The sequence below is a fragment of the Drosophila sulfurigaster genome, chromosome 3 (genome assembly GCF_023558435.1).
Source record: "Drosophila sulfurigaster albostrigata strain 15112-1811.04 chromosome 3, ASM2355843v2, whole genome shotgun sequence".
In the NCBI taxonomy this organism is placed as follows: Eukaryota; Metazoa; Arthropoda; class Insecta; order Diptera; family Drosophilidae; genus Drosophila; species Drosophila sulfurigaster.
Window position 1 is genome coordinate 30,354,773 of NC_084883.1, and position 22,705 is coordinate 30,377,477.

Here is a 22,705-nt window from a genome sequence, read left to right on the forward strand (position 1 = left end):
CTAATAGTTTAGTTTATCATTTGTGAGACGAGTGATAAATTTCCATATCTAATTTAAATTGAACCATTCTAATTGTAGTGATGCTGATATGGCTATTTTCAGTTCACAACTGGTCAGAATATTTTCTTTAAGAAATTATTTTTTTTAGCTTCAATTTATGAGTTTTTCCAAATACTTTCTCTAGAAATTTCACATTATGTTGCCTACATAGTTTTTATTTAAATTCATCTGTTTCAGTTTCTTTTCAAACGGGTTCGCTAGTAAAATTTATTTTTATATTTAAAATTTTTTTTTTAATTTTCTGCTAGTTTTTTTTGCTTCTGCTTGGTAGATTTTTTTTTACGAATTTGTAATAGAATATTAGTTAAGTTTGTCTTGAAGTAGCAGATTACTTTGGAAAATTACCATCCCCCCATCTTCTTCCTATAAACAAAAATTAGATTTTATAATAAAAAACAAATTAATATAAATATGTCTAGCTATTTTAAAGCTATGAAATGAAGGCATCGAACGGCATCTCTGCTGCGACGACTCAATTGAGCGCCACTCAAAATGAACGCCAACGATGCCTCCCACAATACCTTCGGCTGTAGCTCAGAAAGATATAAAAGCTCGAGTGCACCAACAAGTAGCCATCAGTTATCACACAGCAGCAAGTCAAGCGTGACAATTCAAGCTAAAAAAAAAGACATAAATCCTGCAAATATGAAGAACTCCGTTGCTATCTTGCTGTGCGCTCTGATCGGTCTGGTAAGGAATAAGGTATAATCTAATCCCAGATATCTGTTATTAACGGGCCTCCTTTCCAGGCCTCCGCTGCCGAGTACAAGCTGCGTACCGCTGAGGATCTGCAGAAGGTGCGCAAGGAGTGCGCCGAAGCCAACAAGGTGACAGAGGCCTTGGTGGCGAAGTACAAGACATTCGAGTATCCCGACGATGAGATCACCCGTAACTACATCAAGTGCATCTTCAACAAGTTCGATCTGTTTGAGGACACCAAGGGTTTCAAGGTTGACAACCTTGTTGCCCAGCTGGGCCAGGGACGCGAGGACAAGACCGCACTGAAGGCCGATGTGGAGAAGTGTGCCGATAAGAACGAACAGAAGTCGACTGCCAGCGCCTGGGCATATCGTGGCTTCAAGTGCTTCCTGAGCAAGAACCTGCCCCTTGTTCAGGCTGCCATCCAGAAGAAGAACTAAGTTTAAGCAGTGATTGTGCCTCTAGAGAAACCATATGCACAGAACACTCTCTTCCAAGGATCCGTGAATGATGATCACTTACAAAACTGCACTTTGTTTCAAATATGAAATAAAAATCGTATAATAGCAAAGATTTCAAGTTTCTCATTGTCTGATCCTTTATTTATCTATATTTTAAAATCATACACACAAATGCTAAAAGGAATTGATAAAATAAGAATGCTTATTATACTGCAATAGATCAGCTTTCAATCGGGGGCCCAACATCCATCTCAGCATCTCGATATCGGCTTCTCGTCTATACCTCGTCCCACCCCAAAGGAAAGGCATTGAAAAGTTGTTTAATTCGATTATATTTCATCTTCATCTTTTCTGTATAATCAATTTTTCTTCCGTACTCTCTATATATATTTTTTTTCAAATATATAAAACAAGATTATTATTTATCTTGATAATTATTTTTTTTCTATTTTTTCTCGTACTTTTTTCATCTTTTGCGTGTCTCATTCATTTTTTAGATTTTTTTTTGTTTTGCCATCTCGTTAGAACTTCTTTTCATTCTATTCTTTTTTTAATTTAAATGCTGCTTTTGTTGTCTTCTTTTTCTTATTTGTTTTTTTACCAACTCTTTTTCCTCATATATTTTTTTTGTAATTAGGCAGTATAAATATTCTTTTTATTTTAGTTGATATATTTTTTTTATTACTTTTGAAAACTTAAAAAGTGTGATAAGGGGTGTTTTGTGGTGTTGGGTGCTTCAAAAAACATTATAGCCAAATTAAATATTTTTCTTTTTCCTTGTTGATTTTTATATCATTTATTGGTTTTCATCTTTTTTTTCGCCTATTTTTGCAAATATTTTTTTTTCGTTGATGCTGTTGATTTTTTATATTATTTCTATATAATATATATATTTTTTTGTTGGCGTCATCTTGTTGTATCTTTTTTGTTTTGTATTTTTATTAGCAAAGAAGTTTTGGCAATAAAATGTTTTTTGAAATTATATATTAAAAAAATCTGAAATCAAATATTAATTGGATTAAAGAAATGTGTCAAAAATAAAAGAGAATATTGTTGTTGTTGAAGCGTCCCGTCCAAATGAAAAGAGGAGACAACAGACAGACAAAGGTAAATTTGGCCAGCAAGAGAATATTGTTGTTGTTGAAGCGTCCCGTCCGAATGAAAAGAGGAGACAACAGACAGACAAAGGTAAATTTGGCCAGCAGGATATGTAGATATCACAGACATTTCACACAATGTACAAGGATTGGTGCACTTTTAAAGCATTGTGATTTGCTTTTAAAGTCTATGTATTGAGTTTACACAGCACACTTTCTGTAAGCATTATATATGAATTAACGATTATATTGCTGTTTTTGTATTGGAAACGGACGGTTAATGGAAGTAACGGATTACTCTAGTCGAATATGACTTAAGCAGTCCTCAATACGGTTTAATTATTTACCCCCTTTAAGATGAATTATTTTCATCTATGATAAGTTTGTACTTACCTTACTATAAGTTAAGAAAACAATAATCAATACGGCGCATAGTAATTGGCACGTCCACGGTAACCTCTTCTGGAACGAAAGACAGACCGGAATTAGCACATATCACAACCAATAGATATACAATAAAGCGAGCTTACATTGCGCGTCGAGCGCCACGGAAAGTGGAGTGACAACAGGCACGTGAGACGCGTGCTCCTCGCCCGCGGAAGCTGCCACGAGCGAAACGATTTGTGGTTGATAATCCTGGACGGTTTGTGCGCTTCGACATGACCTGCAATGCATTAAAAGAATATATGTATAGTCTTGATTTGGTTAAGTCAATAAATGCACCACACTTACTTTGATTTGGCGTCCTCGGAAAAGGGTTTCGTTCATGGCCAGTGCAGTCTCAACGTACTCTTTTGAACCGAATTCAATATAAGCAAATCCCTTAGGATGTCCATCGGCCTTGTTACAGAGGATAGTCACACGATTGATGGTACCACAGCCATGGAAGTGTGTTTCTAGCTCCTCGGCGGATGCGCCATAGTCGACATTGCCCACGTACACGGACCGTGTGTCAATCTCCTGTTTCTCTTCGAGTGAAAGCGGCACTGTGGCCAGACCGGTTGTTGAACCGCCAGCCATTTGTTTGTCTACCTCCGATTGCATTTGCTTGATTTTTTCAGCTTCCTCCTCCATCTCTTTGACGCGTGCCTTGATGGCTTCAAGTTCTGGATCGATCTGCATGCTGCCCTCCTCCTGTTTTTTTTTGTATTAATTCAAGTAGTTAGTTTTATTTATTTAAATCGAAATTGTTGCGAATATTTAATATTTAAAATGCCCCAATATGCGATGTGCTTTTCTGGCAAAAGCGAATTTAAAATGAATGGAGCAGGCGACGCTTCGAAAATGGCTGCCGCTTTGTTTCGCGAGAGCTTTTGTTAAAAGCTTTTTCCGCGAATTTCGATTGGCATAGCTTTCGACTCTTTCAAGGCGAAATAAAACTCGTTTTAGTTTTGGCGCTCACACTACAACTCACCTCAGTTTCAGTCACAATTTCAGTCTCCTGGTCGCCGTTTGTCTCATCCAAAGACTCCAACAGCTGATCCTCATTTAAAGTAATGTCTTCATCTGCCATTTTTGTAGTTACTTTGTTTATGTGCGTAATTTGAACTTTGGTGTTTTGTTTATGTTTACGAAATTTTAACTATGTCGTGCAAAGAGCTTACAGCGGCACTGTGGTAGTTATCGGTTATCGTAATTCACTGTAAAAAGAGAGCGAAAAATACAGTTGCAATCTATAAAGACTTCACAAAAAGAGAGTATTATTCGATAAATTGAACGTGTCAAATTATATATTTTATGTACACACACAATTTTATACTTCATATTTAACTATCTGATATGAACGCAATAAAAATTGATGTCTCATCGCATACACTCTTTGTATGCGTTTAGAATACAATTTCACGCACACAATCACACTTACGTCAAATAAAAGGCAAGGGGCTGCTGCTGACGTTTCTGCGTTCGCTCAAAATGGCCGCTAGCAATGATAGATAATCCGCACGCTCTAATTACGCCTAAAACTGTATTTTAATATGCATTTGATTATTTCTTCTATCCGGTTACGTGAAATGCTTTCTTTTTCACACCTGTAGTCACAAGTTGTGGCTGTATAATTTACAAATATTTTTGTATTTACAGTATAGTCCGACACTTTTTTCACAGAAACAATTTTTTGGCGTAAAATGCAGCGAAAATATATTCGCCTCGTTATTAGAGACCAATGTGACCGCTCCGAAAAATAAGACAATATACCAAATCCACAAATATATTAACACAGAACTTATGAGTCAACTTCTATTACGTTTACCTATCTGTCCCGTCAAATTATTTATTAAGCAACATGATTGCATTCCAATTAATTTTTTTTTAATGAATGCAAGTTGGTTTTTTTTTAAGTACTTTTATTTAAAAGTATTTTACCAGTATATAAAAATATACCAAAAATTTGATAATACAGCTTAACAGCTATCGATAATGGTTTTCGGCTTCCAGTAAATACAATTAAAATAATTCTTGGTTTCATCATCCTAGTCAAGTTAAGAACATTTTTTAAGTAAATCCGATTCATCACAAATAATTTGTAAGTTTTTCTAGTAGTGACACATTACTTTTTGGTTGACATGCAGCTCGATCGTAGCTAGACTATCTTGAGTTTACAGAAACGGCGCTAATCAGAGAATTCTTCCTTTGAATGATGAACAACGATTCAGATTCAGAATACGAAGAAACGGAGTATTTGGTGTATGCAGACTTTAAAAATCACTTGGCGCCACATCAATTGAAGCACGAAGATGCTGCATTCAAAATAATTGGCATTGAGACAGACACCCCAATGGCCGAAGTAAATGGCAATATCTTCAAAGGTAACAAACAAGTCTAAGATTATAAATAATTCTAAAAAATGCGAACATTTCCTAGGTTCTTATGATATGTCATTGGGCACATATTTATTTTTTGAGAAAGATAATAACAGTTCACCCGGAGATCCACTGTTTGAACCCGTCTGCCGACAACAATACAAATACGTGACTAAAACAGACAAAGTAATCACCTTCGAGCGCACTTACATCGAGAGCCTGCAGCAAGAGAAGGAAGAGCAGAAGGGAGAAGACGAGCAGAAGCAAGTGGAGGAAGCAGACCAACCAACGTTAAAACTTAATATTACCTACAAAGAAGCCATTAACAAGTTTGGCGACGAACTATAAAGTGAAACTAAAAAACGCGTTTCATTATGGAGCATGCAGTAGAGGCACCGCAACCGCCAATAAGTCTAAGTAAATTCCTAGACGAATTTAAAAAGAGCTATTCATCAGAAGGCACTGTGCCCTTTTACTTTGACAAGAAGTTATCCTTCAACGAGGATGTGAAGGCCAGTTGCTCTTTGGAGCTGCTCGCCTCTCCAGACGACAATTTAATTACCAACTTCGAACCTGGCACGGAACTGCAACGCCCCCAAGTCCCAAAGCCGCAACCAAATAAACATATACCCAAAATCTACACAGCCATCAGTGAGCATAAAGCAAGTTCACGACGTAATCCATTTTCCCGAAGTCAATATAGTTATCGCCTAGTGCCGGAACCGAAGTCCAATGGAGCTGTAATACTTGAGGAGTTCGAACTTCAGATTACAGCCCGCATCTATAGACCACCACGTACCGCACATCGCGACTACAAACTGGAGCGTCCTGTCTTTGCCGAGGAATTCCTCTGCTTGGGCTCCAACTATCTAAGCGAGTTGCGTGACAAAATCAACTGCGTTTGCAATGGTCGGAGGTTGGTGGACATAAGCGAGCAACCAGATGCGGAGTTGCCAGTGCTGGACACTGATCCTGCTTATTTTTTCATTTACGATACATTCTACAATGACACACGCAATCCCAACAATTGTGATTATTCGCAAACCGTCTTGAACTGGGCGAAGACTGCACACGGTCTGCAACAGAAGCAATTCCAGGTGGCGTCCATGGAACAGACGAGATTCATAGATCTCACTGTGAGTCTGGGCGCACCTATACAATACCTGCATCACGGCGCCTGCGAGCATTTGTTTGTGTTTTCACAAGTGGAAGTGTTGCGTCCTCACACCAAATACCTCGATCGCAGTCTGTATCCCTTGATGCGGGCCCTCAACAGTTTTAATCGCCGGGCGTGCTTTTTGTGCGGTCAGCGTGCCTATCATTTTATTGTGGAGCAGTCGACACGCCAGCTCTACGACCCCTCATATCTATGTCGTAGTTGTTTCTACAGTTTTCACTATGTGGATGGCAAAAAAGTAGGAAACTTCAAGGCATATCGCTTGTACGACCACACAGGAGAAAGAGATGATGATGAGTCCGAAAGCCAGGATAAACAACACAGCGACAGCGATAATAGTTTTGAATTAGAGGAGGCAACTTAAATGTATTTCAAGTTTAATTTAATATTTTTTATTTTGATAAAATATATGCAAAACATAAATGATGCATACGCGGTTTTGTTGAATAAATGTCATACACACTGTAACAATAGTTGATCATCGATATGATCATGTCGTTAAATATATATTTAATTTTTATATACTTATATATTTGTTTTGTAGTATATTAGCAAAAGTTAGTGTCGACATTAGGAATCAAAATGCAAATGTAACGCAAATCAGTTGAGCTCTTAACAAATAGTTGATATCTCTTTCGAGACCCTTTTCGCTTTAGTCATACTATATAAATACTTTATAGTGTAGCAATATCAATGGTTGGGCATACATAGAGTTGACCAAGAGCAAATTGGGTGTAAAACTGGGGTAGTTAATACGACTAATTTGTTGCCAATAACATATGTGTGATGTATTCTATATAAATATGTATGTATGCATGTATATACGAATACAAATACTTATGGACTTACAATAGCTAATACAGTTATAGAGTAAAAACATACATATTTAGGTTGTAGGTTTTATAAGTTTATCAATTTTTCGTTTGTGCGTGTTTAATTGCTTGTTTCCTTTGACTTGTTCAAAAAACAAAAGTTTTTCTGCGTTTCCTTTCCTTGCAAGCAATACCATCAATATCAATTACTTTATTAGTAATATTTTGGCAGTGCCTTTAGCTGCCTTGCGAACCTCTTTGGTTTTGTCACTGTCGTTTTTAAAGCTATCACCAGCAGCTGATACTTGGCAATGTATTGTTGGCCTAGCTTTGGAATACCAATTCACGCTCAACGGACAGATACTCCAACATTTGCGCCGGCACCGGCAACTTGGCCAGATCAGCCATTGGCATTTGTCGCTGCAGCACACGACGGCACAAATCCTGCAGCTTGGGCATATTCAAGTAGCGGCTCAACGGATACTTGAGTATGACTGGAAACGGTGGCTGCATTTCGTTTGGCACTTTCACAAAGCATACGAAATTATCGTTCGTACAGCGATGCAAAATGTCCTCGATCATCTCCACAATTGATTCATATTTCAATTCCTCAAAGTGCCAAAATTGATCGCGATATTCCAGGCGATAATGTAACGTCACATTGACAATGCGAAAGCTGAGCGTAAATTGGGAACCGCTCGTTTCGGAATCTCGCACTAAAAACGAACCCGTTGGCTTATCACTCAGCTGCTTCTGGGAATCGCGTCGCGAGATTTCGCCCCAGTACCAGACTTGACTGTAATAAACAAAAGAATTTGATGAGAACCGGTTTTTCACGTATAAGTTATGTATTGTTGGTACTTTAGCATTTCGGAACAGGCCTTGTACATGACCTCATTGGGCGCCTCCTGACGCTCCAACCACTTCTTAGTGATGAAACGCATATAGTCATGGGTAAATGGTAGTGTGGGCTCCACGCGTATGGCTGGCGTTAAAAACTCGTACATAGCATCCGTTGTGCCGCCATCACAGTCATCACAGCAATCATCGCCCATCGAATGCCAATTGCGAAGCGCACTCAAGCCCAGGCCCATCCGCTTGCGTATGCGCGAGAACATGGTCTTCTTATTGTTGTTATCCTTGCGTTTGCGCATCGCTCCATTATTGCTGCTGCAATTGCTGGCCAAGGCATCACCTGTTCCAGTTGCAGCTGCTGTGTTGCTAGAGCAGCTTGCCTCGAGTGTACCGCCAAGGGGGGGTTCATTATTGTTGTTTTGCAAATGCACTACTGTTGAACTGCAGCCAGAATCCAATTTCTTTCGTCTTGTTAGTGAATGAAACCAGCTGCGTTTCTCTTTCGGATTTGTTGTTGCTGCTGCGTTTAGCAATTATTTTGATTAGATATAAATTTGTCGAATAATGTGAAATCACTACTTACTCTGATCGACGCTGCATTGACTAGCTGGCAATCTGGGACGATTGCGTGCCGCAGCGCTGCCTACTGCCCCCGCATTTCCACTGACCCCTCCGCAAGAGTTTGCAGCAGCAGCACCTTGGCCTTGGTTTTGGCTCCGAGAGTTTGTGCTTGAGGTGTTCTTCCCACAGTTACTCATCTTTCACGTATTGCACGAGTGTGTGTCTGTTGCGTTTTGTATCACATACTTAGCCTTACTAGGAATTCGGATGACTAACTTAAAATTAATTGATAAGAATGAAATATTTGTTTTCGTTTTCTTTGGAGCAGTATACAAAATGTAGAAGGGTTTTTTGTGCAGGTATCGATGCTAAGATAAAACATTTCTACTCGATAATTTTCCCTTTCGATATCGCAAGCAATAACGATAGGCGATATAGTATTCAAATAATTATAAAAAATTTAACAGATTTGTATTCATTCAAACTTTACTAATATTATTACTTTAAAAGTAACCTTTGAAGATTCAGTAAAAACGTTATAGAGGGTTTATATAATTAAAAAAATATAAAAAATAAAGTGGTGTTGCTTCGCTTGTTTCTTTTAAAGTGTGCCCAGATGCCAATTTTCGATATTTCTGCATTTTGGCGTGCTTTCGCGGTATTAAAACGTATATTTTATAAGTTTTGTTCTTGGTCTCGAGAAAAGGCTAAATTTGTTTAATAATAAATTCATTTATGTTATTAATCTGTATTACTTAAACTTTTCGATGATGAATAGTACATCCATGCGCGTTGATTTGTCTAATTTCTTCAATGACGTCCGTCAAAATACACTTATTTGGATATCAGACTGTTGGGCCAACATCAAGGATGTGCAGGATCACATTCAAAGCATTTTTCGGCTGGTTTGTTAGCTGTTCGATTATGAATTTCAAATTTAATTTAAGCGTTGGAATTTATTTTTAGACAAATATCAGTCTGTTAACTCAGGATGGGTGTTACTTGTCTCCCAAAGAGTCAATCAAAGTGTTGCAATCCGTCGAGTCCATTAAAGCATTTACATTGAGCACAACTTGTAGCTCTGAAGAGGAATTGAGGGAAGTATCCACACTGCTTTACAATGAAAAGAAACGAAAGAATTATTCAAGAGATATGGATATTGAATTCTCCAGCTCAACTCCAAATAATCCAAAGCGATCGAAGGGTACAAATAATACAGGAAAACTCAAGTTGCAGGCAGAAGAAACACCTAAAACAGAGAATTCGTCTAGAAAGAGCTCCAAAAATAAGTCAAAGTCACAAACGACAGTGATTGATGATTGCGACGACGATGTAGAATTGGCAGAGAGCAGCAAGCAAACCACACTCAGTAAAAGTAATTCAAGCCGTCAGAGCAATAGACAAAGCCCAAGAGAAAAATCCTGCGCAAAGCGCAGTCATAATCATATTATATTCGCAGATGTCGAAAAGGAGGAGGCTGAGCAGCAACAGACAGAAGAAGAGCAATCAGAGCTAGAAATGGCCGCAGAGATCAGCAATGGTGGAGTACCTATAGCTAAACCTCAAGTGGAATTTCGATGCGCACTAGAAAAAATGAACCCCACTGTGCGCGTGTTTAAATTACCAATTGAAAGAGAAACTGTAAAGATACTGGAAAATATTGTAATTCCTGCACCGGAACGTCGCACAACACCCCAGAAAAATAAAGATAGTATTATTGTGCCATTGGAAGCTCAAGCCGCAACCGCTAATGAAACCAAGGAAGCTGAAGTACCCGAAGCACCGAGGTCAAGACCAAGTGCGACTACTCCGCCGATTACTGATCTGGAACACTATGAACAAAATCCATGTGAAACATCCGTGATTTTACCTGAACAGAGTCTGCTCGAAACAGATTCCGAAGATGATATCGTGGTGCTGGATGATACTACGATGGAAGCGTCAAACTCTTTTGAGATCATAAAAGATATGCTGGATAATGCAGCGAAACTAACAGATTTACCAAACACTGGCGAAACCATCATATTTAAGCTAACCGAGACAAAAGGAGCCTCACAACAGTCTGCAAAAACTAATTACATTGCAGGCACCTGCGCCTACATCAATCGTCGTACTAAAGCTATTACAATCAATGTAATTGGTAAGCGAGTGCAAAAGACTTAACGAACCCTAATTAATCCGCAATTATTACAGCAAGTGACAGCGTTCCTAAAAATATATTGCGTAGTTACGTGAGCAATCTTGAGGATTCCACCGATGGAACACTTATTTTAAGTGTTAATTTTCGCGACTTAATTGATGCCAAGGTAATGGTATCAACGGTGGATTGAGAAGATCATTAACGTTTACATTTCCATGTTAATATATTCTGAAAAAATTATATAAACGATCAAATATATCTGAAGTCTTAGATGGAGTGCGTCTTAATTTGTTCTAACAGCTCGTCCGCCTCGTCGCTAGTCTTAACACGCAGCAATATAGACATAGCCTTGCTCTCCTCCGGCGTTGGCACGCACACCATCATGACATTGTTCTTGCCCATGCGCTGACACGGCAGACCTTTGCTCAGAATCAGATTGATTAGAATGTTGCCCAAATTGGTGTCAGCGCGGACCAGCATTTGAGTCTTATCGGAGTCTTTAACGGGCTTCAAGTACAAGGTACCCACACCACGATCCGCGAAGTCTTTGTCCTTCTTCACAAATACCTTGCATCGCTTCGAAAAGGTTGCATCATCCTCAACAACCTAATAAATATGAGAATGTAATTATCCATTTGATGATAAATTAAATAAAACCAAAGAACTTAATACCTTATTAAACTCCACTTTGGGTGGCGTATCTTCTTCATCCTCTGCATTTGCAGCTTCTGCGGCTTCGATGGCTGCTGCTGTTGGCGGTTTTACATTGCCAAATGAAAATGTAGTTGAAGGCGATGTAAACGAAAAACCACTGGATGCAGCGGACTCACCAGCTGGCTTGCCAAAGCCAGCAAACCCACCTAAAGCGGGCTTATCATCACTGCTCTTCAAGCCAAAGCTGAAGCCATTTGTTTTGGGCGGCGATGTAGCTGGAGGAGCATCTGAAGTTGTACTCTCTTTGTTGCCGAAACTAAAAAAGCCCGGCTTTGACGACGAATCCGAATTGGTGGCGGTTGTCGACGGCTTGAGGCCAAAACTAAATGTAGCTGAAGCTGGTGCGGTGCTAATTGCATCTGGTTTGGCGCTAAAGCTAAAAGAGCTCGTTGATGCCGTGGAGGTGGTTGTGGTGCCACCGCTGGTCACGGTGCAGCTGGGCTTTTTGGCCAAGGGTGCTATGGCAGGAGCGATTGTGGTGCTGGGTTTGCCAAATGAGAAGCTCGCAGTAGGAGTTGCACCCACAGATATTGATGTTAATGGAGTCGTTGTATTGCTAACGTTGTTATCCTGCTGCACTTCCTTTAAGAAAGTGTTGTAGCTATCAAATACAGGTGTCAGAATGCAACACGGCGTTTTATCCAAATGCTCCTGCAGAAATTTCATCACGGCCATATTCAAACCGATCACATCGTCCCGATATTGATTGGATATAGGAGGTGCATTTCCAGATGAAGATTTATCGGCGGGTACGCTGCTCTTAAACATGGACTTCCCCGGTTCACAAGCAGAAGCATTGCCAAAAATTGAAGACGATGCTGGAGCTGGCGGCAGATCTTTACTTGTTTCCGATTTTTTATTTGCATCGAAGGCAAACATTTTGGTGGAGGGCGTCGTCCACTTTGCATCGGCCTTGTCAGTGCTGGGCGCACTTGGCTTTGCTGCGGCATCCTTACCCGCCAAATTACTAAGAAATGCAAATGGGGAGGAGCCGGCACCGGTAACTAAAGACGCCGCTGGCTTGCCGAAGCCTAAACAGCACACTTGTTATAAATACGATGTATCTTAAGAAATAATGCTGTCTAACATACCTGAAAAGCCACTAAACACGCTGTTGCTTGCTTTGGGTGTTGCTTCATCCCCATCCCCATCCAATCCACCGGCATCTACCTTGCGTCGTGTGGCCTTCTTGATAACGCGTGTTTTTAGCTCTTCTGGCGGCGCTGTTCGGAACGTTCCTCTTTCTTCGGGCTCATCTTCTTGATCCCAGTTGTCGTGGTTCAAGTTTGTTGTAGCTTGTCGTTTGCCAGCCATTTTTGTTGTCGATAAATTAAGTAAATTATATTTATTTTCTTGGCGACAACTTGTAACTCCTCAAGATTTCTACAGCAATAAATGAACGATTTCAAGTTAGAGATGTAGAAATTACGATAACAGTATCGAACCTATCGTCTGTCAAGTAATACAGCTGTCATCGCATAGAGTCCCTTGATGCCCACAGTGCCTTGAAAAATAGGGGCGGGTTCTACTGATTTTTAGTTATATTTTAATTATAATACTAATGCTGTGCTATTGATTTGGAATTGGAACATCGCAGTTTGATTTCTTGTGCATTTTAAATTTAATTGATCAATAACTATAATTGTATAGTAATAGTTTATTAATATTTTACTTAATTTTCCAGACATTTAAGTGAACCTGAGCCGTAATTACAAAACTCAGTTCATTTTCCCAAATGCATGCAGCCCTGCGACTTAATACCTCAGTGCTGGCTGTACGACTTGTGTTGTGGCTGCACATTTTTAGTATTTTCCTGCAAGTATATGTTGGTAACACTGGTACATTGAACGCGACGACGCCAGCAGAGCAGCAAAAAATTGCAATATTAATAATAATTAAACGTAAATCCCGGCTCTTAGCTTCTGTTGATAAAAAATAATTGATAAAATCGGTAGTGAAACGTACACAATTGTGGAGAATTATTGTGTCAAGTGTGCTGGCAAGGTGACGGAACTGTGTTGTGGGGTGTAAATATGCGCGGCGCATTTCTCTACTACTGTAACATTAATTGCGCTTCGACTGCGACTTTATTATTTGCTGCAAGATGAGGCGATCAGGTGGCGCGCCTAAAAAGTGTACTACTAACAATATAATATGTCTACCTAAAACCAAAGTGCAACGGCAGTGTGTGTGAAAAGTGTACAAAATAAAACAAAGAAACAAGAAAAAGTAAAGTGAAAATTAGATGCAGAAGGGAACAGAGTAAAGAGTAATAAAGGTACTCACTCCCATACACTGACACACACACAGAAGTACGTGCCAGCACCAATACCATCAACCAAAAACGCACACTCTCACGCACATACAAGAGGACACACACACACATATACGCTAAACACGAAGGCATCGGTAATCGTAATCGACTGTTGTTGTTATCCTGTTCATTCTTGTCGCGCTACGTCGTGTGATCCTTTGTTGTTGTTCACAGCGGCAGCAGCTGTGCCGTCTGCTGCTTTAAGCTGAAAACAGCACATACGAATACAATCGTTCGTGTCCGGGTCGTGTTACTTGCTTACTACTGACTGCCTTGCCTTGCAATCGGTCGTCGTTATTGTTGTTTTTTTTATTTATTGTTGTTGCCTGGGCGTCCTTGAAGTTCGTTCAGCTGCCCAGTCAGGCAGTGTTTGCGCTGTTTTGTTTTGTGCGTGCAAAAAAAGTGTGCCCAGCAGCAGAAAGTAACACAGTGAGGATAGCAAAATGCCGCCAGCATTAATTGGCATTTCGGAGTTTGTGGAGGAGACGCGGGATGATTACAATTCCCCCACCACCTCCACATTTGCATCCCGCATGCCGGATTGCCGTCAAACGATTAGCATACTGGAAGAGGTAAGCATTAATAATACACACTCCCTCTCCACCTCTCTCTTTTGCACTCCTTGTCGTCGCTCAAGTGTAACGAAAGTTCAAGGTAGCTAATCAATGATCCAACGCTCCAAATTGCATACATTGCATATACATACACACACGTATACGAGTATACTGCATTAAAAACGCCCCCACGACTGGAAGAAATTTGTTTGTTATGTATTTCTGCCGTGGCTATGCAAAATCAAATTGAATTGGCGTTGCGCCAAATGAGCCCCACAATAAACGATTCGCCTGGCCACTCCCGCTCTTTCCACATCTTCCCATCTCTCTCAAACAAATTTGCAATTGTTCTACGATGACGTCGTCGTCGTCATCATCGCATTCTCTGTCGCTATTGACGTCCGCGTCGCTGTCAGCGGCGGCAAGTGCAGGTGGTTTCTGTTTCTCCATCAAAAATAATAAATACTGAAAGTGCATATTCCAAGTATTCGTAAATCAATGCAATGCAGCTGCCGCTTTTTATACACTTCCCCCTTTTTCCTATGCGTCGTGGGGCGAAGATTTATTTTTATTTTTAGATATTGCAGCTGCTGTGACTCTCCATAAATAAAAAACAAACAAAACATATTGCAATGCGTTTGCTACTAACGAAACTGATAAGGACAAGTGCGGGCGGAAGAGCGCACGATAAAACGAAATAAACTGTCATACAATGGGAGCGTATAACACTTTTAACTTCACATTGCGATCAGAGCTTATCAATCAAGTCACCACAAAGTACGGCCACACCCACCCTTATGATTACGCATTTGCATGAGTGCAAGCGACAACTTTAAATATATCGGGATCGGAAATCTGTGCGCTCCAATTCTTTTGACTGACGTCGCGCGAGGCCCATTGCAGCGCTAAAATTAGCAGTTTTGGGTCGCAAACGCACCGTGAGCTTCGTACTTTACGCCAGTCAATTTAATTATCTTTACGATAAACACAAAGCTTACAAAGTAGGAAACTTTAATGAAATCTTTTATTGCAATCGAAAACTTTTAAACAAACATTTTATATTGTTTTGTTAATTTGCAATTAAATTGTTTTTGCACCAGTGTGCAGTAAATTGGCTCTAATCTTTTTTAACTCGACGATATGGGGAGATGTCACGTCATCGTCATCATCAGCGCGCCCAGATTTCTGTTTGTTCCTGGCGAATGTTTGTACCGCCAAATGAAATGTTTAATATTTAATTTCACTGATGGATTTTCAAACTGGCAAATCAATAACTGAACTGAACTGAACTGAACTCAGACCCAAAACGACAGACACACCTTTCATTTTTATTGTCTTTGCTTTGGCACAACCGTAAACAGTTCGAGCCCAAAATAGAATATTTATATACTATTAGATACATACATATAGTATATAGTAGGTAGTTTGTGTCTGTCTGGAATAAATATTAAATCTATAGACACATACAGTAAGCGTATTATTTACAGAGCGGCTTTATTCATATAAACATAAATATAATGCCGTTCTCGGCAAAAAAAAAGTAACTTGACCAGAGGGGCTGACCGTTTTGGCCAATTTCGTCTTTTGTTATCAACTCGCCGATGAACGGAATAACGAAGAATGAAATGAAATGGGAAGAAATAATAAGCAAGAATAAAAATATATGTATGAACAAAAAAAAAACTCACTTGGTCGCTAGAAAGAGAAACGAAAACCAGTTGTTGTGTTGGCTTGACCAACTTTATTTGTTATTTGTTATTGTTCTAAGCGATTCGAGTGCCAAATATTTGGCATCTACGTTTTTGCCACAAATGTTTATGCACATGACTAATCTTTATTAGCACGTTTTCCCCGAACATCTTTGCTCGTTGTTCTTATCGCTCTACCCACACTTTGCCATCGAGCTGATATTATTCCACAGAATGCCGAGTATCAAATTGCAATCGTAAATTGTTTAAGGTATATTTAACAATTACGTGTACATATGCAATTGCTTATCTAATCATTGATTTTGTTGGAAAACCAGGAAATGTTAGACAAGGCTTGAATTTACACTTATTTATAGCTTAATTGGAAAACATTTGTAGATCTATTACCCCCAACTGTATTCGCAAGCATTGAAGCAAGTTTGCTCGACCGTGCAACACCTGGTTCCCATTTTTGGAGTGTACTATAATGTTGAATGTGACTGGTTTTCCAGTGCTTACTTTAAATTCATAGAAATTACACTTTTAACTCTCTGATATATAAAAGAATATACATTTATAAAAAAGACATAGGCTATGCTTCTCTTTAAATGTTATATTTTTTACCACAAAGTCATAATACTCTTCTTCAATTCCCATAGACAGTATTAAGAAACCTATGTAGATCTATTGCTCTTTTGAATACTTCCCAATTTTCGTTACACTTGCAGCGCAGACACTGATTGCCTCCACTCAAGATCGTGTCTAATTCATTGAAATAAATTAATATTAATTGAGAAGTCAAGAGGTTAAACAAGTTATAAAAGTGCATGAGAAATGTGCTTTTGTTAGCTTTTAAGCAAAAAATCTTTCTTAGATAATGTTGTGCCTGAGTCTATCTAATGGATTTATTTATAGTTGACCATTAATCTAATCTATGGAATTCTTTTTGCAGCGCCTCGAATTTGATCGCGAGGGTCTGACGAAGCTAAAGAAGGCCGTCAAAGCCATACACAACTCGGGCAATTGTAAGTGATGAATAATTTGAGATATATGTTTTATGAGATATGGATATTAATTTCCTTTTTATGTGCAGCACATGTGGACAATGAAATGTTTATGATGCGCGCCCTAGAGCGCTTGGGAGGCAAGGTCATTGATCAGGATGAGCCCGACATTGGCGCCGCCTTTCTCAAGTTCTCTGTGGTCACCAAAGAGCTCAGTGCACTGATGAAAACACTGGTCAGTATATTTTTATAGTGCATCCGCTTCGAATGACCCTGAATTTATCAACAAGTTTGTTCCACATTTCCATAGATGCAAAACATCAACAATATTGTCATGTTTCCGGTTGACTCGATGCTGAAGAGCGAACTGCGCGGCGTCAAAGGCGATATGAAGCGTCCATTTGATAAGGCGGCCAAAGACTACGAGGCCAAGTTTATCAAAATTGAAAAGGAGAAAAAAGCCCAGGCCAAGGAAGCGGGCATGGTGCGCACTGAGATTGATGCCGCTGTGGTGGCGGATGAAATGGAAAAGGAGCGTCGCCTTTATCAGCTGCAGACCTGCGAATATCTGCTTAAATATAAAGAGATTAAAACAAAAACTGGTATTGAGCTGCTGCAGCATTTCATCGAGTATTATCACGCGCTTAACAAGTGAGTTGCATACCAATTAATTGCGTGTACACTTTTATATAAACAAACAAATAATCACTTGACTGGCATTGCAGTTACTTCAAAGATGGCTTGCAAACGATTGAACACTTTGGCACGTACATCGGGGATTTGAGCGACAAACTGCATGTGATCAAGCAGAAACAGGACGAGGATCGACGCAGCCTGTTGGACTTGCGAACATTGTTGCGCAGCACACCCGACTTTGAGCGTGTCGATAATGTGCCAGCATCGTCGGAGAATCGTAGCGGTGGAGCGGGTGCCGGTTACTCGCTGCATCAGCTGCAGGGTGACAAGCATCATGGTGTCACTCGTCAGGGCCATTTGTTGAAGAAGAGTGAGGGTAAAGTGCGACGTGTGTGGCAAAAGCGTCGCTGTCGCGTCACCAGCGATGGTTTCTTGGACATTTTCCATGCGGATGAGTCGAAACCGCCGACGCGCGTCAATCTGCTCACCTGCCAGATTAAGCCGGTGCCGGATGATAAGCGTGGCTTTGATCTAATCAGCTGTAAGTATAGTAACCATATCATATATGTGGTTATATTTACAAGGACTAATTCATTGATTTTTGTACTTGTTTAGACAATCGCCCATATCATTTTCAAGCGGAGGACGAGTCAGATCAAAAAGCCTGGATGGCTGTGCTGGTCAACTGTAAGGAGAAGGCTCTGACCAAGGCTTTCCAGCATGCCAATCCACAGATGAGTCCCAGTCTCGTGGAGTTGCAAAAGACCGTCATACGCTATGTGCAACTGTTGCCCGGCAACGACAGATGCTGCGATTGCGGGTCGCGAAACGATGTCACTTGGATCAGCTTAAACTTTGGGATCTTAGTGTGCATACAGTGCTCAGGAGTGCATCGTGATCTGGGAGTTCATCATTCACGTATACAGAGTCTCACGTTGGACAATCTGACCACAGCGAATCTGTTAATTGCACGTGCCATGGGCAACAGCACTCTGAATGACATTATGGAGGCAAAGTTGGGCCGTGGCAAGCTCAGTCATGAGAGCAGCATGTAAGTTTGAATCTAAGACACCAAATACAGAATTCGCTAACTTATTCTGTACGATTTTATAGGGAGGAACGCTACGATTTCATACGCGCCAAGTATGTGGCCAAGCGCTATGTAATGCGCACTTGTGCGGACGACAATGATCTGCGCTGCGATCTGGAGCAGGCCATAGTTAATGCGGACATGAGTCAACTGCTACAGGTGTGGGCAGAGGGTGCAGATCTTACCTGTTGTCTGCCCAGCTCAGATGCGGGCGAAACTGCCCTTCATTTGGCTGTACTGCGCGAGGCGGGCTCCACGTTGCACATTGTTGATTTCCTCATACAGAATATGCCGCCCAAAGGCTTGAATAAAGCCACCAATCCGCCCGGACTGCTGGATGTCACCGGTAAAAATACGCCATTACATCTCTGTGCTCTACACGATCGGCGCGAGTGCATGAAGCTATTGCTGCGCTCCGGCGCCGATTATGAGCTTAGAAATTCACAGAACAAAACAGCGCTGGACATTGCCAAAGAGATGGGTCACAACAGTTGCAAGGAGCTGGTAAGCAAACCCACAATATTGCAAAGCAAACGGCTAAGAACTAATACATCTTACTATATTTCAGATTGAATGTGCCATAAAGCGTGAGAAGAGCGCCTTCGATCACATCAACACGGACTGGAATTTGCCCAACGAGGATGGTTCCACGGACTTTAGTGACGATGAAACCGTTATCGATGAGCGCGTAAGTTTTGCACTAATCTGAAGAGGATATAGATCTTTAATCACTTTACAATTTGTTTACAGAAGTCTCGCTCACGTCCACCCAGCTTTGCTGGCGGTGATTCACCGGTGTTGCGTTCACGCTCCTCCACCTGCGACTCCATACAGTCCAGTTCTAGTCCAATTGCCAATTGTCCGAGTCGACAGTTTACGCTTCCCGGATATACACAATCAGCGGGCACCTCGCCCAAACAGCACACGAATGTTGGTCAGTATCTGGGCAGTGGTAACAATTTGGGTGTGAGCAGCAGCAGCGGCAACGGCGGTGGAGGCTCTAGTCCCAGCTCGGCATGCAGTCAAAATGTGCGTGCTGCACGCAATAGCCTGAACATGCAGAGTGAACTGGCCCACGTGACGGGCGCTAGAAAATCCACGTCCACGGCTAACATGAACTCTTTAAAGAAGCGCACAGCACCTGCTCCGCCGCCAGGTACTTTAGGCGGCGCGCCTTCAAGCATATTCTATGGCACACTGCCGCATCCGCCCAGGCATTCGCAGAACATGGATGCGAATGACATACGCGCCATCAATCATAAGAATCAATCCATGGACGTGGCCTACGGCACGTTGCCGCATATGCGCAGTGTGGAGAGCTCGCCACGCATTACAGGCGGCAGTGGTGCTGGAGGCGGGGGAGAAAGAGGAGGCGGTGTTGCTGGCAATGGCAGCAACAGCAACTTGATGCCGGCCATGACTTCATTCGGACACAAGCGTTCACCAAGCGGCGAGTCCTTGAATCGTAATATTCATTTGGCGGGTGCCAAGCTGGTGCTGCCCCCTACTGGAGAGCTGCCTACGTTGAAGCATGTGGACAAATCGGCGCTAATGAGACCCAAGATACCACCACCAGGTCCGCCTGCAGGTAAGCCAAGCCTCAAATCAACAAAATTAGTTCACTATAATAATTTCTTTCGATATTTTCTGCAGAGCGGGAGATACCAAATGGACAGTCTAATGAGAGCATCAGTTCCATGGACGAAGGACCTATTGCACCGCCACGCAAGGTAAGTGATGGTCCCACATTAGATCCAAACGGGGACAGTATAGAAGCACTTGCTTTTATATTTCAATGTATCTCCTGTGTATATCTCCTGTAATTCACAAATTTCAGCGCAAGCAACATAACTTGTTGAGATTAGAGCATTCCAGCGAGGAAACGGTAAATGGCAAAGACACAAAACAGTCAAAACAAATAAAAACAGTTTTGCCTATCTTGTTGTTGTTACGTTCATTACTCTTTTTTGATCTTCCACTAAACGTGTGACGTTTGCATTATTCTCAAGAGCTCTTCTAACTTCATGCGCGCCTATCTAAAAACTTGACAAATTTTTGTGTGTTCTTCTGTGTTTCTTAATATTTGTTTGCACTAACTCAAAACAGCAAATATATTTCTGTAATATCAGTTTAACTAATTACTGTTTACTATCGTTTGTTAGCTTATCAATCAATCCGCCAATTTTACGGACTATGAGTCTTGGCATACGGATATGGACTCTTCTGGCGGCGGTTTGGATCACTCAGCCGAGTCGAATGTATCATCCAGCGATAACGACAGACTCAACTCATCGCCAGATAACCAGGGGAAAAATGCCAGTGGCGTTGGATCTGGTGGCAAATTGCACTATGTAAGTAATAAAGTCTTGACCTACTCACATTAAAAAATGAACTTGATTATTGTTGTTAATTATCGTTTTAGAATGGACAACGGCGTTGCCGTGCTTTGTATGATTGCGTGGCGGACAACGATGATGAGCTAGAATTTAAGGAGGGTGAAATACTGATTGTGTTAAATGAGCGCACAGACGACGAGAATTGGATGGAGGGTATTATTGAGGGTCATCCAGCGAGGCGTGGCATGTTCCCCGTTAGTTTTGTACATATGCTGCCCGACTAAGTGGTAACTCTGTGTCCCAATTGTGTGAATGTTTGTGTGGGATATTATTTATTACAATTTTTCTATCATAATCCTATTATATATATTTATTTGCTTTACTCGGTTGTAAGCACACATACACACAGGAGCTATACAAGTGTCTCAAATGGGGAAACGTAATTATTTACAACTCTTATTAAAAGTACCCAATATGTAAACCACAGACGTATTTACTATGTATTTTTTTTAAATTAAATACTGTACTCGTTTTTAAAGCATATACTATAAGTAGGCGTCGCTTTGAATTGCTTTTAACAAACTGAATATGTCCTGCAAATGTGTTATAGGCTATTTAACTTGCTAGCTATAACTACCATCATATTATTATTATTAACTATATAGAACTTTTAATTGCTAGCCAAAAAAACATCACGCGGTCCTCAAAAAAGTTACTCTCCGATGCTGTAAAAATCAATTGAATCGACAAAATAATGTATTGATATATGCACTAGGTTGAATGCAAATCGATATCGATGAAATTATGTATTGATTATGCTTAACAATACGCTGCCATATACAAATACATATATAGTATGTATGTACTAACAATAACAAAAAAAAAAGCCGACGTGGTCTGGCTTCTTACTTTACATTGAACACTCGTACACAAATTATGTAATCTTGTTGATGGATTGAAATGAAAGTTTATAAAACAACGTTAATAAAAACAAATAGTTTACTCAAATTAAAACCTAACTCAATTGCAAACACATAAATCGTAAATAAACCCTAAAATGCTATTACGAGAAAAATACATATAATAATGCTCTAAAACATAATCTAAGTAAACCTTTCAACCCCTGTACCTAGAAGTTGTTACCAATTAAGCACACATATATTATATATATACATACATAAATATGTATCTAATTCCAAAGCGCAGTCGAGAAAGAAATCATAAGAAATCTGGAATGCTTCAACTTTGTTGTATACCATAACATCATCATTATTGTATATGTATGTAAACTGTAGATACAATTTTTTTTAATGTACACAACACCACCCTTTACATTTTGTATACACATTTCAGTATTTATTTTAGCAAAAACCTTAATATTATATTATAAAACAACATATTTGATATTATACTTAAGACAAATAAAAGAAAAACTCAACGCTTATTAAATATAATATGTATATTTTTTGTCTTGTCCGATCAAAGTTTAATTTGTAGCGATGGAAGGCTACTAAACAAAATCTGATGACTTTATTGAGGCGGCTATTTTCATAGAAAATTTAAAAACTTTTTGACGACAAAGATCATTTTGAAATTTATCCTAAAATGATTTGATCATGATCAATTTTGAAGTAATTAAATATATAATTAGTTTTGTTTAAGTTAATTTCGAATTTTAAATGCAACGGAAACAGTGTTGAAAATTG

The 22,705-nt window shown here is 40.1% G+C and overlaps 8 protein-coding genes across 12 annotated transcripts; 5 read left to right on the plus strand and 3 right to left on the minus strand.

Moving 5' to 3' along the window:
* Positions 1–593: 593 nt before the first annotated feature.
* Positions 594–1,330, plus strand: LOC133844603 (general odorant-binding protein 99a). Its single transcript, XM_062278677.1, has 2 exons — positions 594–750; positions 810–1,330. The coding sequence occupies exons 1-2, from the start codon at positions 706–708 to the stop codon at positions 1,197–1,199; spliced, it is 435 nt and encodes a 144-aa protein (XP_062134661.1). The 5' UTR covers positions 594–705; the 3' UTR covers positions 1,200–1,330.
* A 456-nt stretch (positions 1,331–1,786) lies between these two features.
* LOC133844602 (polyadenylate-binding protein 2) lies at positions 1,787–4,502 on the minus strand. The gene is made up of 7 exons (XM_062278676.1): positions 4,348–4,502; positions 4,182–4,281; positions 3,732–3,957; positions 3,050–3,451; positions 2,848–2,981; positions 2,711–2,776; positions 1,787–2,216 (listed from the first exon to the last, which is right to left on the minus strand). Exons 3-6 carry the CDS (start codon positions 3,828–3,830, stop codon positions 2,737–2,739), a joined length of 675 nt encoding a protein of 224 aa, XP_062134660.1. The 5' UTR covers positions 3,831–3,957; positions 4,182–4,281; positions 4,348–4,502; the 3' UTR covers positions 1,787–2,216; positions 2,711–2,736.
* A 213-nt stretch (positions 4,503–4,715) lies between these two features.
* Positions 4,716–5,466, plus strand: LOC133844604 (uncharacterized). Its single transcript, XM_062278678.1, has 3 exons — positions 4,716–4,841; positions 4,899–5,124; positions 5,180–5,466. The coding sequence occupies exons 2-3, from the start codon at positions 4,953–4,955 to the stop codon at positions 5,464–5,466; spliced, it is 459 nt and encodes a 152-aa protein (XP_062134662.1). The 5' UTR covers positions 4,716–4,841; positions 4,899–4,952.
* A 26-nt stretch (positions 5,467–5,492) lies between these two features.
* On the plus strand, positions 5,493–7,816 carry LOC133844600 (snRNA-activating protein complex subunit 3). Its single transcript, XM_062278672.1, has one exon. The coding sequence runs from the start codon at positions 5,493–5,495 to the stop codon at positions 6,657–6,659; it is 1,167 nt and encodes a 388-aa protein (XP_062134656.1). The 3' UTR covers positions 6,660–7,816.
* Positions 7,328–8,904, minus strand: LOC133844601 (uncharacterized). 2 transcript variants are annotated; one of them, XM_062278675.1, is made up of 3 exons: positions 8,546–8,904; positions 7,969–8,479; positions 7,328–7,903 (listed from the first exon to the last, which is right to left on the minus strand). In XM_062278675.1, the coding sequence occupies exons 1-3, from the start codon at positions 8,718–8,720 to the stop codon at positions 7,432–7,434; spliced, it is 1,158 nt and encodes a 385-aa protein (XP_062134659.1). In that variant the 5' UTR covers positions 8,721–8,904; the 3' UTR covers positions 7,328–7,431. The 2 variants fall into 2 exon arrangements, with proteins under 2 accessions (XP_062134659.1, XP_062134658.1); XM_062278674.1 differs by having other exon boundaries at positions 7,969–8,482; positions 8,546–8,900.
* A 209-nt stretch (positions 8,905–9,113) lies between these two features.
* On the plus strand, positions 9,114–10,933 carry LOC133844599 (coilin). The gene is made up of 3 exons (XM_062278671.1): positions 9,114–9,428; positions 9,490–10,663; positions 10,717–10,933. Exons 1-3 carry the CDS (start codon positions 9,291–9,293, stop codon positions 10,851–10,853), a joined length of 1,449 nt encoding a protein of 482 aa, XP_062134655.1. The 5' UTR covers positions 9,114–9,290; the 3' UTR covers positions 10,854–10,933.
* On the minus strand, positions 10,868–12,792 carry LOC133844598 (nuclear pore complex protein Nup50). The gene is made up of 3 exons (XM_062278670.1): positions 12,469–12,792; positions 11,336–12,408; positions 10,868–11,269 (listed from the first exon to the last, which is right to left on the minus strand). Exons 1-3 carry the CDS (start codon positions 12,689–12,691, stop codon positions 10,931–10,933), a joined length of 1,635 nt encoding a protein of 544 aa, XP_062134654.1. The 5' UTR covers positions 12,692–12,792; the 3' UTR covers positions 10,868–10,930.
* A 409-nt stretch (positions 12,793–13,201) lies between these two features.
* On the plus strand, positions 13,202–22,451 carry LOC133844596 (arfGAP with SH3 domain, ANK repeat and PH domain-containing protein). 4 transcript variants are annotated; one of them, XM_062278667.1, is made up of 13 exons: positions 13,202–14,263; positions 16,886–16,958; positions 17,027–17,172; positions 17,248–17,588; positions 17,663–18,114; positions 18,189–18,624; positions 18,687–19,167; positions 19,232–19,351; positions 19,417–20,251; positions 20,317–20,393; positions 20,501–20,548; positions 20,826–21,014; positions 21,086–22,451. In XM_062278667.1, the coding sequence occupies exons 1-13, from the start codon at positions 14,135–14,137 to the stop codon at positions 21,281–21,283; spliced, it is 3,525 nt and encodes a 1,174-aa protein (XP_062134651.1). In that variant the 5' UTR covers positions 13,202–14,134; the 3' UTR covers positions 21,284–22,451. The 4 variants fall into 4 exon arrangements, with proteins under 4 accessions (XP_062134651.1, XP_062134650.1, XP_062134652.1 ...); XM_062278666.1 differs by having other exon boundaries at positions 13,203–14,263; positions 19,414–20,251; XM_062278669.1 differs by lacking the exon at positions 13,202–14,263 and adding an exon at positions 16,720–16,738 and having other exon boundaries at positions 19,414–20,251.
* The last annotated feature ends 254 nt before the right edge of the window (positions 22,452–22,705 follow it).

Coding starts and splice junctions, on each gene's coding strand:
- LOC133844603 (XM_062278677.1), top strand. CDS start 706: ATGAAGAACTCCGTTGCTATCTTGCTGTGCGCTCTGATCGGTCTG. Junction 751..809: donor TGTGCGCTCTGATCGGTCTG/GTAAGGAATAAG, acceptor CCTCCTTTCCAG/GCCTCCGCTGCCGAGTACAA.
- LOC133844602 (XM_062278676.1), bottom strand. CDS start 3,830: ATGGCAGATGAAGACATTACTTTAAATGAGGATCAGCTGTTGGAGTCT. Junction 2,982..3,049: donor TCCGAGGACGCCAAATCAAA/GTAAGTGTGGTG, acceptor AATGCATTGCAG/GTCATGTCGAAGCGCACAAA. Junction 2,777..2,847: donor CGTGGCGCTCGACGCGCAAT/GTAAGCTCGCTT, acceptor TCGTTCCAGAAG/AGGTTACCGTGGACGTGCCA.
- LOC133844604 (XM_062278678.1), top strand. CDS start 4,953: ATGATGAACAACGATTCAGATTCAGAATACGAAGAAACGGAGTATTTG. Junction 5,125..5,179: donor AAATGGCAATATCTTCAAAG/GTAACAAACAAG, acceptor AACATTTCCTAG/GTTCTTATGATATGTCATTG.
- LOC133844600 (XM_062278672.1), top strand. CDS start 5,493: ATGGAGCATGCAGTAGAGGCACCGCAACCGCCAATAAGTCTAAGTAAA.
- LOC133844601 (XM_062278674.1), bottom strand. CDS start 8,720: ATGAGTAACTGTGGGAAGAACACCTCAAGCACAAACTCTCGGAGCCAA. Junction 8,483..8,545: donor TCAATGCAGCGTCGATCAGA/GTAAGTAGTGAT, acceptor TGCTAAACGCAG/CAGCAACAACAAATCCGAAA. Junction 7,904..7,968: donor GCCTGTTCCGAAATGCTAAA/GTACCAACAATA, acceptor TGTTTATTACAG/TCAAGTCTGGTACTGGGGCG.
- LOC133844599 (XM_062278671.1), top strand. CDS start 9,291: ATGATGAATAGTACATCCATGCGCGTTGATTTGTCTAATTTCTTCAAT. Junction 9,429..9,489: donor TTCAAAGCATTTTTCGGCTG/GTTTGTTAGCTG, acceptor ATTTATTTTTAG/ACAAATATCAGTCTGTTAAC. Junction 10,664..10,716: donor TATTACAATCAATGTAATTG/GTAAGCGAGTGC, acceptor CAATTATTACAG/CAAGTGACAGCGTTCCTAAA.
- LOC133844598 (XM_062278670.1), bottom strand. CDS start 12,691: ATGGCTGGCAAACGACAAGCTACAACAAACTTGAACCACGACAACTGG. Junction 12,409..12,468: donor CGTGTTTAGTGGCTTTTCAG/GTATGTTAGACA, acceptor TGTGCTGTTTAG/GCTTCGGCAAGCCAGCGGCG. Junction 11,270..11,335: donor CCAAAGTGGAGTTTAATAAG/GTATTAAGTTCT, acceptor CATATTTATTAG/GTTGTTGAGGATGATGCAAC.
- LOC133844596 (XM_062278666.1), top strand. CDS start 14,135: ATGCCGCCAGCATTAATTGGCATTTCGGAGTTTGTGGAGGAGACGCGG. Junction 18,625..18,686: donor CTCAGTCATGAGAGCAGCAT/GTAAGTTTGAAT, acceptor ACGATTTTATAG/GGAGGAACGCTACGATTTCA. Junction 20,394..20,500: donor CTATTGCACCGCCACGCAAG/GTAAGTGATGGT, acceptor CACAAATTTCAG/CGCAAGCAACATAACTTGTT.